General features: G+C 36.6%; 1 protein-coding gene across 3 annotated transcripts in view; it reads right to left on the bottom strand.

The window, feature by feature from the left end:
• mipol1 (mirror-image polydactyly 1) overlaps positions 1-14,757 on the bottom strand; it is a 70,216-nt gene that overhangs the window by 50,476 nt on the left and 4,983 nt on the right. The window contains exon 1 of one of the 3 annotated variants that reach the window (XM_088925783.1): positions 2,836-2,892. The exons of the other annotated variants lie outside the window; for them this stretch is intronic. Coding sequence (XP_088781909.1) covers positions 2,836-2,854 — 19 coding nt within the window. The 5' untranslated portion in view covers positions 2,855-2,892. Of the gene's footprint in view, positions 1-2,835; positions 2,893-14,757 lie in introns of those variants that run through there. 3 annotated transcript variants of the gene reach the window in all.

The raw sequence follows: 14,757 nt of genomic DNA, 5'->3' as shown, positions 1-14,757 counted from the left end.
TTAAGGACACTGGAGTCGTGACTGCAGAACTAAACAAAGTACTAATGGGGTGTTCAAATAAGAACAGGACGCATGGTACAATTAAAGCATTTGTTCAACTTTCCAGCCATTTGAAAGGATATATCCTGCAGTCGGACAAAGCCATCATTTTCTTGCATGTGTTCTGTGATGCTTAACTCAGAAATGAAGAAATATTGGTTATATACTAAAGCTGGTTGCATACAGTAAGCTAAATACTTTTTTGGCGAGTAGCAGTAATGAGCAGACCGAAGCTCAGTTAGGTCAGGGAAACCTACATTCCTGAGTTTTGCTGCTATCAGAATGAAATAGTAAGTTCTTGTGTTGGATAGGGATTTGATATGCCAGAAGATTCAATATTGCCAGAAGTGTTCTGTGTTTTTAACAAAGCGAATAGTTTTTTAAAAATCTCTTTAGGAGATGAGTAAAAACGTTGTAGGCTTACATTTACAATGGACCTAACCGGTTTTTATGAAGGTAGACAGTTGCCAGTTTTTGGTTGCTAGCTTTTAATAAAACCCCTGCATTAGCACAGTTGCACAATCGCTCTATAAATAAACTAAACTTAAAAGTAATCCTTGCACATTTTCTGTTCAAAGAGAAAAAGAAACCTGTTTCACAAGGGATACATTTGAAACAAATTAAAAGGATTATGAAAAAAATTAAGATTTTCCTTGTGGTTTTATTTGTTGTATATTTAGACACATTCAGCAAAATATTCATGTCCAACGTATTCCTTGTAGTATCCTTAATAATACTGGTAGACTGATAAAGCTGTGAATTATGTTTTACAATTTTTACATGTATTTTACATTGTAATATAGGTGTCAAAAGACTTAAAGAAATAAAAAATATTCATGATAATTTTGATAGGAATGTTCCACTGGAAATACAAATAAAATGTATCATTTTGATGCACAGGTTTTTCTCACATATCTGTTGGCTAAAACAGATAAAGAATGAACACTGGACTAATAATGTACCATAACTTATCTATTTTTCTAGGTATGCAATGCTTATTAGCCATTTTAATAGAAACAACCCAACTGATATTTAAAATACAATATGAACATCCAATTTGTTAAATTGGCTCTATGGGTCAGCATTAAAATAAAACTTAATTTACTTGTAGGAATTCTGTGGCTGAGAAGCAGTTAACCGCTAGTAGGTAGATCAACAAACAGATCTATAAAATGCACAAGTCCAGAAGCCTTAGGTTTCTGTCTTTGCATGGGCCTGTTGAATGGAAGCAGTAGGGGCTGATTAACACAGCACCCCTGGAATAATTCAACCATGAACTGGACAGGAGTTGGATGCTTCTCTTTACAAGCCAATCGGAAACTTCATGGTTTACACTACAAAAACCATCACATACCTTTGGGTTCGGTTTGACAACATTTTATGTAGGGTGTCCACAAAACACCTGGGTTTCTTTGTAAAAAAAAATACATATAAAAATCATTTGCAGGGTGATAAAATTCAACAAAAAACATATTTTCTTTCAATCAAAACTCAAAGAATTTTATGGCACATTATACATACAAATTCACTGGTAATCCGTTACAGCTAAACCAGTTCAAAGTGACTTATTTACAGCAGCCGTCCGAAAAAGAGGTCTTATCCATTCACTCAACACAGCGCTTGATTTTTAAAACCAGTAGATCCCTCATTTCAAACTTTTCTCACTTTTCTTTGTCCTTTACTGTCTTTCTGTGATTTTCATATTCTAGCTTTGTAGACTTTAAGCTAATTGCCTCTGTAGGCTACTTATTATTCATGTACAATTACTGCAGCGTAATGTGTTTAAATCCTTTTAAATGACCATTCATGCATCGTACTTCTTTAAAACGCCTTTGAAGTCTGTCAAAGATAGAATTTTTTAAAAAGAAAGTTCTAATTCCAATTTTGGTCAACCAATACTGGATTTTCTTTCCCCCTAATATAAACTAAATTCCATTAATTTTTTAAGCTGCGTTTAATAAATTCGCTCAGTGAAAGTTTCTAGATTCCACAGTCTGTCATTTGTATTCCAGCTGACTTTATGAATATTAATAACAGTGTTATCCTGATTAAATGGGCTTCATACAAAATCCCTATGAATCCTGAAGCTCAGCCTCCTCATTTTCCTTATTCTTTATGAATTTTTATTCAGACATTAATCTGGTGAAAAACTTAAAACAGGTTTAATTGTACCCTGTGCTTGCACTTCACAAGAAAATGCTGATTTGAATTTATTTTATGTATGTAAATAGATTTTCGTTCAGGATCTAAAACTGTATTACTCTAAGGCACCTGCCAGCTTTCTTTAATACTTCACTAAATTTTATAATTATAGCAGGTTGTACCGGAGGTAGCAGACAGAGTGAGTTTTCCTTAGGAAAAAAAAAATCTGCCTTGCCTCTTTTAAAACACTCTAATAAAAAAAAAATCTTTGTTGCATTTTCATTTATGCAATTTATAATTATTTTCTATCATTCTAACACACAAAGCAGCATGTCAATTGCACAAGATGGTTTCTATAAAAATTGTAATGATCAGAAATCTATCAGAAATGTAACAGGGTTTATTTTCCCCAGTCAATATGGATTCATTAATTATCACAAATTAAGCGGGTTTAATTTGAAGGGTTAGGGAACATGAAGACATTGCATCTTTCCTTGAAATACTGATCAAAAAAAAAAAAAAATACTATGGATCAATGTGTTCCTAAGGGGCTCTTAACAAGGCTAACCTTCACATGGATACACAAACTTTTTTAAAATGATGAAGATAAATCTAACCCTAAATGTAAAGAGTGATATAATATCTGTGACACACCTTGCTCATGGTCATTCATGAGGTTCCACGTTAAACAAACCAACGAGCTCGCTTGCTTGCTTGCTTTCGTGTCCCTCCTTGCTTGGCGCTCTGAGGCAGGTGCAGAAAGACCAGCAGCACGCAGGAGTCAGCTTCGATCAGGGCTTCTTCGCAGCTCAAGAATAAATACCTCAATATCTGCATTTTGGCCATTTACATTCACTCAAAGATATCATACTGAGTTAAGCTACAAATCGCATGGTTTCTGGGCAGGCCCACGTACAAACACAGCACTCCTTGAGGAAAGGGTCACTGGACTATGCTGGAGAAACTGACAGGCAGCATTCACATGTCTCGATTTAACTCCACAGCACATTTCATCACACACTTGTTCTGAACGAGGGCAGTGAATTTTCCCTGCAGGCTGATGTTTTCTTCAGTAGTTTCTTGCAAACCAGCACAACCGGCCGCTCCAACTGGACTAACCACGCTCAATGCTGTCTTGTCATTTATGAGGGTAATACAACTGTAGGTAAGGAACAGATTAGCATTGCCCCTTGTTCAACAACAAATGGATAAGGATCACTGTCATTTTTACTTCATTTAGTAAATTGGGTGACTCATGGCATGACATTTATCCTGCAGTTCCTGAGAGCACTATTTTAGTATATAACATAGTACCTCACACCTGAAGAAGGCTCCACAGCTGAAACGTTGCGTTTTCTTTCTTCTCTTTTCAGCATGGAATAAACCCGTTACCTGTTCCTTTGCAGCCTACGCATGCTGACGCAGCTCCCTACTTGAACTACTATAACACAGTATGCAAAAGGTCAGAGGGGTATACCCACATTTCCTCCTTCTTTCTTGGGTGCGGTCTCAGGTTTCACAGCCATGAACAAAGACATGAAAAAAATGTAACTGACAAGTCCAAAAACAGGAGAGGGTAACAAAGCAAAACAAGTGATCATTACAAATTCCAAAACAAACAATGGGAAAATTAGAGCTATTTAAAGTGAAAAAAGAAAAAAAATATGACAAGGCTTACGTGGCTTTTTCTACAAAAATCTGCTCCTGACTTTTCATGTTTTGATACTTTTGACGAGTGATATTTCTCCACTCATTAGAGACTTAATTACTTCATTAACACTTCTTATGTGCTTTCGACAGGTTCTGTTGTCACAAATTGTGTTTCCCTAGCACACGCTGACTATAAAACATTCGCTGGAGATATAATGAACATCAACGCGAACTACTGACAATAAAAGGAAATCGAGCGCAGCAGTTCAGGTATATGACTTCACAATGCAGTGTGTTTATTTCTGAAAACTTGTAACGGCTGGATTCTAGTGTTTCAGTTTATTGAGAAGAAGAAGAAAGGCAACCTTGGAACGATCTTCCTCTTTTTCAAGGAAAAGGGGAAGACCACTGAAAGATCCTGTAACGGACAGGATTTTTCCCAAGTGCATGCAAATGAGAATGGTTTCTCCATTGCCAAGAATCCTGAACTGGTTAAGTTAAATAGATGCAACCAGAAATTTTGAATATGAGGACAACAGGAAGGTAGAAAAAAAATTATCACCCCTTTGATCAAAACGCCCTGGATAAAACTTTGACTTCTGTTCTGGATGAATCCGTTTTCAAATCCATTTCTAACATTGAAAGAACAGAAATGTTATGGCTGATCCAATGAACTTAAGTCTTCGGTGACGGCAATATGTAAACAATGAAGATAAAACTGAACATTTGTACCTCTGATGGACTTTATAAATGTTATTATTTTGGATTATTTACTGATCTTAAAAAATGTCTTACCTATAAACAGTTACACAAAGATGTATATACTGTAATTACATGTATGAAGAGCATACTTACCTACAACTTAGTTTTTCGTCATGTGTAAATGATTTTCAATATCCAAAAGATAAGCCAAGGAGAAAAGAGGTACAGTATGTTCAAATGGGCCAAAGCTGTAAGTGTTCTCATGTAGGATTGAAGGCTAAGAGAAAAAAAATGGATAAAGTGCTTCCTCTGTAGCAATGATGCCTAACTTGTTTTTCAACTGCCAGTGAAAGAAACACACCAAGAAAATCTGTCTGCATGTGCTGCACCCCCATAGCCCTGTCATCCCTAGGAGAACGAGAGGAAGGCCATTATGATGATTAGAATTTTGCCTTTACGTTTGTTATTGGTCAGCAAGATATAAAATTTGCCTGTTTGCCAGTACAAATAGCGATGCTTCCACAAGACAATACTTGCAGTTTACTGTATTAAGGCCATCAGGAATGAAAAAAATAGCTAGAATGAATTTAGAAAGATTAGCCATAGCTAAATCAGTGTCATGATTGGGCTTTCCTTGGTAAATAAACCACTTATCGAATGGAATAATCCCACAGAGATGGAGCCATGTTTATTTGGCACATCCTGGCTTAAGATGCAGTGCCAAAATACAGAACAGCAACAACCAAGGAAAAAAGCCATTTTATGCAGGGATCATTCAGTAGGTTCTTCTTTATTCCTGAACCATTATCCCACAGCCTGCGCTTTCCTACTAAATCAGATAGCATTTTAAGATTCACACTCAGGCTTGCTGCTTTGTCTGTTTTGGAATGCATTTCATAAAACTGGTCCCTTGAGGACCTCTGAGCCTCATCATGGAGATGGTTCTGGTGCTTCAGATAGTATTCAAAAGAACTCAAAATGCTTGAGTGGATTGTGGGTTCAAGCCCCAGCTGGAGAATTGCTGGTGTAAACTTGAGCAAAGTTTTTCACCTTTTGCAGCAGTAAATGCAATGCAATATATATAGGTCTCTAGGTAAATGAACATTTGCTCTTAATTGACTTACCTAGCAAACAATTAAGAAACAAACCTACACTTTCAGTGGACCAGTACCACCAAAGAACATAGTGGGAAAAAATAGTACCGATACACGGCACATATTACAAAAAAAACAGCACTAAGAACAAACAAAAATAATATTCTTAGCAACCTGCAGAGTTTCTTTTAGGCAAATGTAGGAAACCAACATTGAACCATCAAAGTCATACAAATTACAAAGTCTAAAGTTCAAAAATAGGGTTGTTGAAGTTTAGATGGAACAGACTACATGCATGCACACACATGTCCAATATACAGTACAACCAGATACGACTCTTGCCTTAATAAGGAGACTGAGACCCAGTACACAAAGGCCCTCTTTAAGCATTCACATGTTAAAGGCCCTGTTTTAAAGAGACTTTTTTAAGCACTTCGTCAATTTGTAAATGTAAATGATGCCTCTGAAACTTTCAACCAAAACATTTTACTCCCTCTTTTTTCACTTTGGTTACCTGACCTTAACAGGCCAGTCAATCACAGCACAGGCAGAAGAGATCTGGCTGAGCCATCTCAGATCTATTATAAAGACAATATACATGATGAGACTCACTGATCCATGCGCATTAACAGAAGGTGCAGTGAAATGACCTGTGATTCATGGGATGAGTGCTTAATTTTCTGCGGATCCAGCTAATTTCAGCTTTATAACCATGAAATCCAGGAGCTGTTTTCTAACGCAGGGAAGCATCCCATTTGCACTGAGACATCTGCTTCAGGCTAAATAACTCAGTGCAAGAGCAACCTCCTGCCGACGAAGGAAGATCAGGCCCTGAATATCTTAGAGAACAAATCTCACTCTCTGCGTCAATGCAGAAATGAAACTGCTCAGCGTGAAGTCTTATTTAGAGGCATCAGTAAGTATAATTTCACTTCAATCATGAGACATACATGAGTACCACATAACCAACATTTTCTTTTCCCCGTTTGAGGGAAATACAGTGAAACTTCTGCAACAGCACCCATTGTATTAAAGTAAAAAAACACACAAAGCGCAGTCTCCCCTAATTTATGCATCATGTAGGAGCAAATGTTTTGAGGAAAGGTTTAGGCTTCAAAATCAATGTGACATTTGAAACTGCACTGCCATCAGACAAAGCAATTTGGGAAAAATGAAGTAAGCACTTATACATATTTAATATCACTAAACAAAATAAACTGATCCACAATGAATTGTTTAGTTGCTTGCTGACATGGATGTGGTAGAAACTGTGGAAGAGATGTTTCCCAGACAGCCAACAGCAAGCAGATTTTCTTCTAAACGTCAAATCATGTCATGCTGGTCTTTCTTACACCCTTGTTAGTGTAGTAAAAGACAACTTTAGACATGCTGGGATTAAGAAAATCAGATCTTTAATGCTCTGGTCAACCATAACAATCATAAATAACCTGAAACAAGGACAATCAGTTCATCATAGAGATTTCAGGTATTGTATACAATCTTATTTAGTAATTCTTCCAAACAATAAAAGTTAAAAAAAAATTCTTCAGATACTTTTTCCATCCAAGTCTTCTGTTCCGAGGATGCTTAAATTACATGTTTGTAATATAATAATGAATGTGGCCAACTTTACTCATCCTTTTTAACATCCTCAATATTTTGGCAAAGCTTTTTTATCAACTCATTTCCCCCGGCCTTGGAATAAGTTGATCCTCTTGGGAACTTTATTTAAGCAACATACTGGTACTTTCTGCAACAACATGAGCAAAGTGCAGTACAGTATAGTGCTCCTGACAAGACTGGAGTAATTATGCAAATTACACCCAGAACCCCAAGAGTGTGAAAGGAAATCGTACTACTTTGTCTAATCCAGGTAAGGGCTGAATACACTAATCGCATAACCAATTAAAGCAGAAAATAGGAATTCTGGACTAATTGCTGGGAAGTAATCCTTTGGGGATCCTGTTCTGATTCTGTAGACCCAGAAGATCTTAAAGGATACCCATAAATCACTGATTCTCGTGTTCTGATCAACTCAATGGGTTAATTGCTTGAATTAATTCAGGAATGACCAATTGTGGTCCTTGTGAGCTATTGCGATTTTCTCCTTTCTGATCTTGGCAGGGTCTCCAAACTACATAACTACAGAGTACAAATCACCTGTTACAGTGGTCAAATGAAATTTAGGAATTGATGATTTAAGGGTGACCTATAATCTGAAAGTATTTATATACCGTATGTAGCTGGCCCCTCCACTCCATTTAAAAATACTTTTTGTGTTCATAGTAGCATGAAAACAGTGCTCTGAAAGTGAGAGCTGACTAAGAAAACCAGAATCTTTATTTCATTAAGTCTTTTGTTCCTAAGTTAACTATCGAAAACGTCCCACAACATTTTCCAGGTAAAAAGAAAATAAAAAGATTAGAACTTTGCTGCACAGCCTTAATGATAAAATTATCCAGTGGCCTAAAATTATTCTACTACAAAAATAGGATTAAATACAAACTGCTCTTATCAACTAATCTAGCAACTGAACAAATAAGGATAATCTGATGTATAATTAATATAATTAACATCTTATTATATGCACGTAAAATTTACATCACAAACAATTACCTACAATGGTAAGGTTTAACTGTTACATTTTTTTAGAAAAAACATGACTGTAACAACATTATCTTTTATAATGAAAATAATTATTTTGATTTTAATAAAGACCAGTTTTGTGGGTCAGTCGTTAATAGAGTGACATTCAGCTGAATGTCCAGTTAAGCCATTAAGAGCTAAAGTGAGTGCCATTTTATTTTCTACAAAATTTACAAATGCAAATTAATGGAGCATTGACCTTTGAAATCCTGACTGAGAGCTTAACAGAGGTATTAACCCAAGAGAAGAGGTTTCTTCCATGTTTTTCAGGGTGCACTCATGTAATACACTCCCATTTTACACCAACCTGCTGACCAATAGCATATAACAATAGTTTTTGCAGAACTAAGTTTCTCCGACTTTATTTCAGTCTTCTAAATTACAGAAAATGTAAGTCCAAGTAGATTAAAAATATTACAAAAGGGCAGATAATGAACCGATACAAACAAGGATTTTTATCTTCTCAGGACAGGTATGTTAGGGGATTGTTTATCAATTTATATTTCTGAAACAGCCATTTTTCATGATCTTGCGCCATAGGAAAGCCACTGTAATTGTAACAGCAAAGCAAGTCTAACTAAAACATGGAATTAAACATGTCTGATAGGATGACACAAGGCCAGAAGAGGACTTTCTCAGGTTTTTGAACCAGGTTGGAATGTTCTGGAGCGCTGAGTTGAACTGGTATATTCTATATAAACTTCCAGCTGATACAATGTAAACCACCTCCACATACACTAAGCATCATTTATCATGCGAAACAGAGTTTCATTGTTCTTGAAAGGCCCAATTAAGTACAACATCATGACAGGGGAATGGAACTTTTATGATTCATGCTAAAACGCTGAATAGCCTCTTTCAGATTACCTGAAAACAGACAGGGAGGAGTTCAACATCTTAAGAGGAGGTTACCATGCGGTCAAACTTTGTTCTTTCGCTGTGGCTTTTGTCAATACAAATTTTCATTTCACCCTGATAACCAATGTTTTGCAACAATTTTTGCAAAGGTCTTTGAATAGTTAGCATAGGCTCAGGCTTTTAACATTTTATTTGATGTTTTATACTGGAAGGTTTACAGGAGACACGCAATCTTCCAGTTGTTGTTCGGGTTTTTCTGGCAGTCAAATCACCCTGTTTTCAAAGTTAGAAGAAGTCTGTGTTTATAAACCCAGGTTGAAAAAGAACTGACAATCCGTCATTTTAATTTTCGGAGTCCGCAGGAGGAAGATACTCTATTAGTAATTTTATTGATCTGGGGGTTCCAGGTTACAAGTATTGAGTGCTGCCAAAACTGCATTCTCCTTTTCTCTCAGGTCTGTTCATCCAGCTGTAAATATGGCAGTAATGAACTTTTATTAGGTATAAAGCAATCTAAAAGACTGGATTTCCATTAATGCCTTCAGGTAAAGAAATAAAACATTGTGATTAACTGATGTTTTTAAAACCAAAAGATGAAACAATGTGAAGCAATTGATTATGTCAGTGTAGGTGGCATTCCCAGCTGGCATTTTACTTTTGTTTTGCTAATCTCTTCTTAAAACACCTTTTTTTGTATGCTTTGCCATGAACGGGAACGCAAGGAGAATAAAGTGTCTTTCGAACTGGTGAATGTAATGCGTGCTTCAACCTGTCGTGCAGCAGTTCATTCTAACAAGTGTGAGACAAAAGATGGAGTTCTAAAGTAAACAGTCTGCAAACATTCCGTGATTCTTGCAGAGAATATTGACGAATCTGCAACTAGGCAGTGATCCCTAGGATATCACAGGGCCTACTGCGAAGTATGCAGCTGCAGAATAAGTTCAAAGAAACAGGTTCAGATAGTGTGTGAATTTCGTTTTCCCACTCACAGCTTCTTTACTGAACAGAGACAAACCAACAGACAACAAAGAGAAGTCACACAACCGTGTAGAAAACCTCCAGTGGATACCGAAACAGGAATGCCATAGCTCAATCAGTATTTATCAACACAAACAGTACTTAATTCTAAGATACTATCTCCTCATGCCATTAATAGGGAATACCTAAGAACTTATAACAAAATGCAATAAGGTGGTGACAAAGTGAGAAAAAAGGAGAAAATGTAAAGGATTCGAGTTATCATCTGAGTTTAAGTATTAGAAACAGCAGTAAATGCTTGAATTGCACCTTACTTAAACAGTTACAGCACATCTGTGGTTCACTGTAAAGACAGTTGTGTTTATTTTTTGCTCTGAGTAGATGGCTAACTGCAGGTAGTTGGAAACCAGGCTCTGTAGTGATCAGCAAATGCTGTTCATAAAAAACAGCCAAGACAGCAAAGAACGTAAACTGTTAATCCAGAGAATTATCCGATACGAGATCTCATCTATCTTGCCTATTAGCACAGCATCTTGCTTACTTAATCCATTTTACCCATGAAATCTACTGTTTTTCAAAGCTGTTTTTTACAGGGAACAGCAAAATAATTGCTTGCATTGGAGGCGTTTGTAAAGACAGGTAGAAATTGCCTGAGAACCATTTTTATTTCATAAGAAAATTCGGAAAGCTTTTTTTGTAAAGTTATGCATTTTTAGTCATCTCCCTCTTTAAGAAGGGATCGCAAACATAAATCAATTTGGTGCTATGACTAATTTAAAAGCATTACTAGTTGAATGGTTAGTATTAACAGGTATGTGGCGCCATTCAAAATTCCTTAAGAGCAAAAGGAGTCTGATTCTTCTTTCTTTTTCTTTTGCTTTCTATGCTGTTGGACCCATCTGACCGAAATGTATCACTGGTAGGAGACATTCGTCCACAAAACAGACATTTCTAAACTACAAGAAAAAAAAACATACAAGGCATCTATTAAAAAACATCTGAAACATCTGCTCCTGATTCCTTCTCATTTTGTCCAATTTGTGTTCACCTGGTGCTCCAAGGCCATTGTAAAGCCTCAAGACAATACATGTGGCTGGCTGAGTCAAGATTTTCTTAAAAAAACCAAAGATAAATCCGTAAAAATCTCCTAACTTCACTAATACAGCAGTACACAACTTGGTGGTCTGAGGGAAGAGAAAGCTTTTATTTTTCTTGATGCTGAAAGATAAAATGTTAATATGTTAATGCCTTGTTAATAAACTAAGACTAAAATATTCCCGTGCATACCTTTAACTAACACAGCACTACGGCTGCCTGCTGTCAGATGCTTGGAGTGTTTTTCTATGAATGTAAAAAACTGACAGAAGAGCCACCAGCCACATTGTCCTCAGGAGACCACCCGCTGAGGAGATGGGATGGAGTTTCCATCTCCTCGTCTACCAAGCTTGGCATTTCTGTCATGTTATTACTTCCACCAGAGCTTTAACTGCATCAAACTATGTCACGCTTTTCTGTAAGGTGAACCAAGAGCTATTGGGAGTCACCTGAACTAGCACAACAGCTTGAAGAAAATACTGGGCAGCTTGTGAAACATTAACTCATCCGGATATATCCCATTAATACAAATGGATACAAACAAATGCCCATTATAAGAATTAAGTTTTACTTTACAACATTTATAACAAGATATTAAGTCTTTCTGTCCACATTCACACGGAAAAATTAACTTGTGGAAGCATGTTTACAGAGGTTACATTTATATAGCAGATTTCATAATGACGTTTCAGCAAATTCAACAGTTCAATGCTATATTTTAAAGATAAACATTGCATGATATAATCTTCACCCATGCCCTCATTTGTAGAATGCTTTACTATATTAGAGCCACAGTCTTTTGTACTCTCCACCCAAGTAAGAGACTGAACAAAGGAAAGGTGTCACTGTACTTAGAGTCATAGGCTGTTTCAGAAAGTACTTGAGTGTTTACTGCTCATCACTCAAAGCTTTCAATAGCACTTTTTCAGCGTGTATAGCAGCACTGAGAAATACAGAGTCCACAAGTACCTTTGTAACAACTGTTTCACTTAAGGAAAAAATAAGATCTTTCAGTGCCTGTCAAGAATTCCTTCAAAAACCTCAGATTATTTTGAGAATGTTCTGTGCCTAAAATAAGCCTGAAAGTATTGTAGCAATTTCCACTTGGTCACCCACTGATGACAGACACGCTGAAAGCCAGGAAAAGGCATGTGTGAGGGTGAATCTGAAGAATTTCTCTATTATAACAAACAATAAAGGGTGGAAAGAACTAGTCTGGTTTTCACTGTGGGCTCTGTCTGTGTGAGTGGATGGACATATCTAAGTACGTCTTACAGTGAGAGTGCATTCTTTAGTGCTTGTGGTTACACTTTCTCCTCTTCTCGTTATCCCTGCTTTTAACTGATGGGAGATCCTTACAACACTAAAGCCACGCACAAGACTTTTGTATATAAATAGCACAATCTCCTTTGTTACCATGCTTAAGTCGATTTTAAACAAAGAGAGAAAAGGGTCACAGCCAACAAGTATTCAAGTGTTTCACAAAACAGTCAACAATTTCTGCTTACAGCACATTTAGGTCATGTAAACTTATATAAACATTTAGGACAAAACTTTAATGCTGCCATCTTATTCTTGAGTTGAAAAGTTAACATTTATCGATACAAAATATTAACATGATTGCCCAACACCCACAAAACCAAATCTCTAAATCCCGAGTCTGGATTTAATATCAGCCTTAGCCACTGACCCTCAGATCAGTACAGTAAGGTACTGTACCTTAGTTTAATATAACAGGTAAAATAATCTTAATTAATTTTTTAAATAATGATTAACAGTTTTTTGGATACTGATGATTTCATATGAATTCAATGAGAAAGAAAACCCCTGAATATTAATGCCAAATTATTTGTGGTAATTGCACTGTGTATCTTTCAGTTTGACCTGTGAAACTGGAACGGACATATTAAATGGTTCAGATAGGAGCAGTAAAGTATTCTGGGTTTTAAAAGGAATTAGGAATTCATTTTAAGGCCTGCTAATGATGAATTACCTCATTCATTAATTGAGGAGGATTAGAGCTCATCAGCACCAGACACAAAGGCACACAAAGACATTGTTGAAAAGGTTAATAATGATGCATTAAATCAACCTTCAAACCGCATTAGAAACGATCAGAATCATTTCTGGTGGAGATATCTGGAAGCCAACTGCCGCCAAACCCCTGAAAGAAAATGTTTGGGTCTGTTTTATTTATTTTTGTCCTTCACTAGAATGACAGTCTTCAGGCGTGACTGACAGGGCCTGACTCTCTGTTAGGATTAGCCTGATGACTGATGGAGAGTAGGGCAGAGCCAACAGGATATGTGCTAGGATGTACTCATAGTCACTGTCTCCGCCCCAGTGCCAGAGAAGAGAGGTGCTGTCCTTGTGACAAACCGACAGAGCTGGAGGGTTCGGATGAAGGCACACGTGAAAGGAAGAATCCTGCTTCCCCGTTTTCAGGGTAACACCACAAGGATGTAGCGGTTAACTAGATTAACACCAGGATGTTGCTCTATCCAAAAAAAGAACCATGCTGAACAATCTAACGCAATACCTATAATTCAGAAGATAATAAAAAGAAACTAATGTTGTTCCTTGTTGTTCATGAACTACACAAAATTGAACCCCAGAGGTATACTCATATTGAGGATCTTGTTTTCCTGTGGTAGACATAATTGCTCAAAGCATCTTAAAGAAAACCTTGATGTTTTACCACTAGGCGTCTTAGGAAGATGTGTACAGTTTAGTCATTTTTTATTTGGTTTTGAATTGTATCCACCAATGTTACAGATTAATGAATTTCCTCAAATTGCAGTGAATACAGAAATCTCTCTACCTTTGTTTTAAGCAGGCATATTGAATTAATCCCTTGCTTCTCCAGCGGTGTTATTTACTGATTTATTTATTGGAGCAACTATTGCTTTCTGAACCAGGTTGTACTGCTTTAACAGTGCTACAGAATATCTCCTAAAGCCACTGAATACTAATTTCCCCTAAGGTATGAAGGTGCTTGTCATCATGTGAGCAAATGTTAAACTAGATGACTCACCCATTAGTTGGACAGGGCACAGTAACAAATGCAAATCTGTGTTTACTTTGAAGATATCCATCAAGGATGTATAACTGTTTCGAATGTGTGAAGGATCCAGCATCAGAAATACTAATGGTGTTGAAAATCTGCCAAAACTGTATTCTGTTTTACAAGGAAGAATGCCACAGTTTACAGGCTTCATTTTAAATGTCAAATACTGACCCCACAGTCATTTTTTATATCTCAGCAAAGTCTTGAAAACATTTGACTGAGCATCATATGATTACAAAGTTGTTTAAAGCAAACTTGCAATGCACTGGCAGGGTATAACAAAAATAATTGTACATTAGAGAGAGAAAAAGATGGCATGTTTCAAATCTGATGAGCAATTTTACAACTTTTCAACATTTTTTCAACAACAAGTCTTTATAACTGATGAATGTTTTGCAGAAACATGCCAGAGAAGTCTGAGAAAGAGTGAAAAGCTTATATTGAAAATATTTCAAAGATACCTGCACTCTCTTGTGGCCCCTAAAG

The sequence above is a fragment of the Atractosteus spatula genome, chromosome 9, assembly GCF_055471065.1.
Source record: "Atractosteus spatula isolate fAtrSpa1 chromosome 9, fAtrSpa1.hap1, whole genome shotgun sequence".
Classification (NCBI taxonomy): domain Eukaryota; kingdom Metazoa; phylum Chordata; class Actinopteri; order Semionotiformes; family Lepisosteidae; genus Atractosteus; species Atractosteus spatula.
Note: the sequence above shows the minus strand (reverse complement) of the source record. Positions and strands in the feature narration are given on the sequence as shown.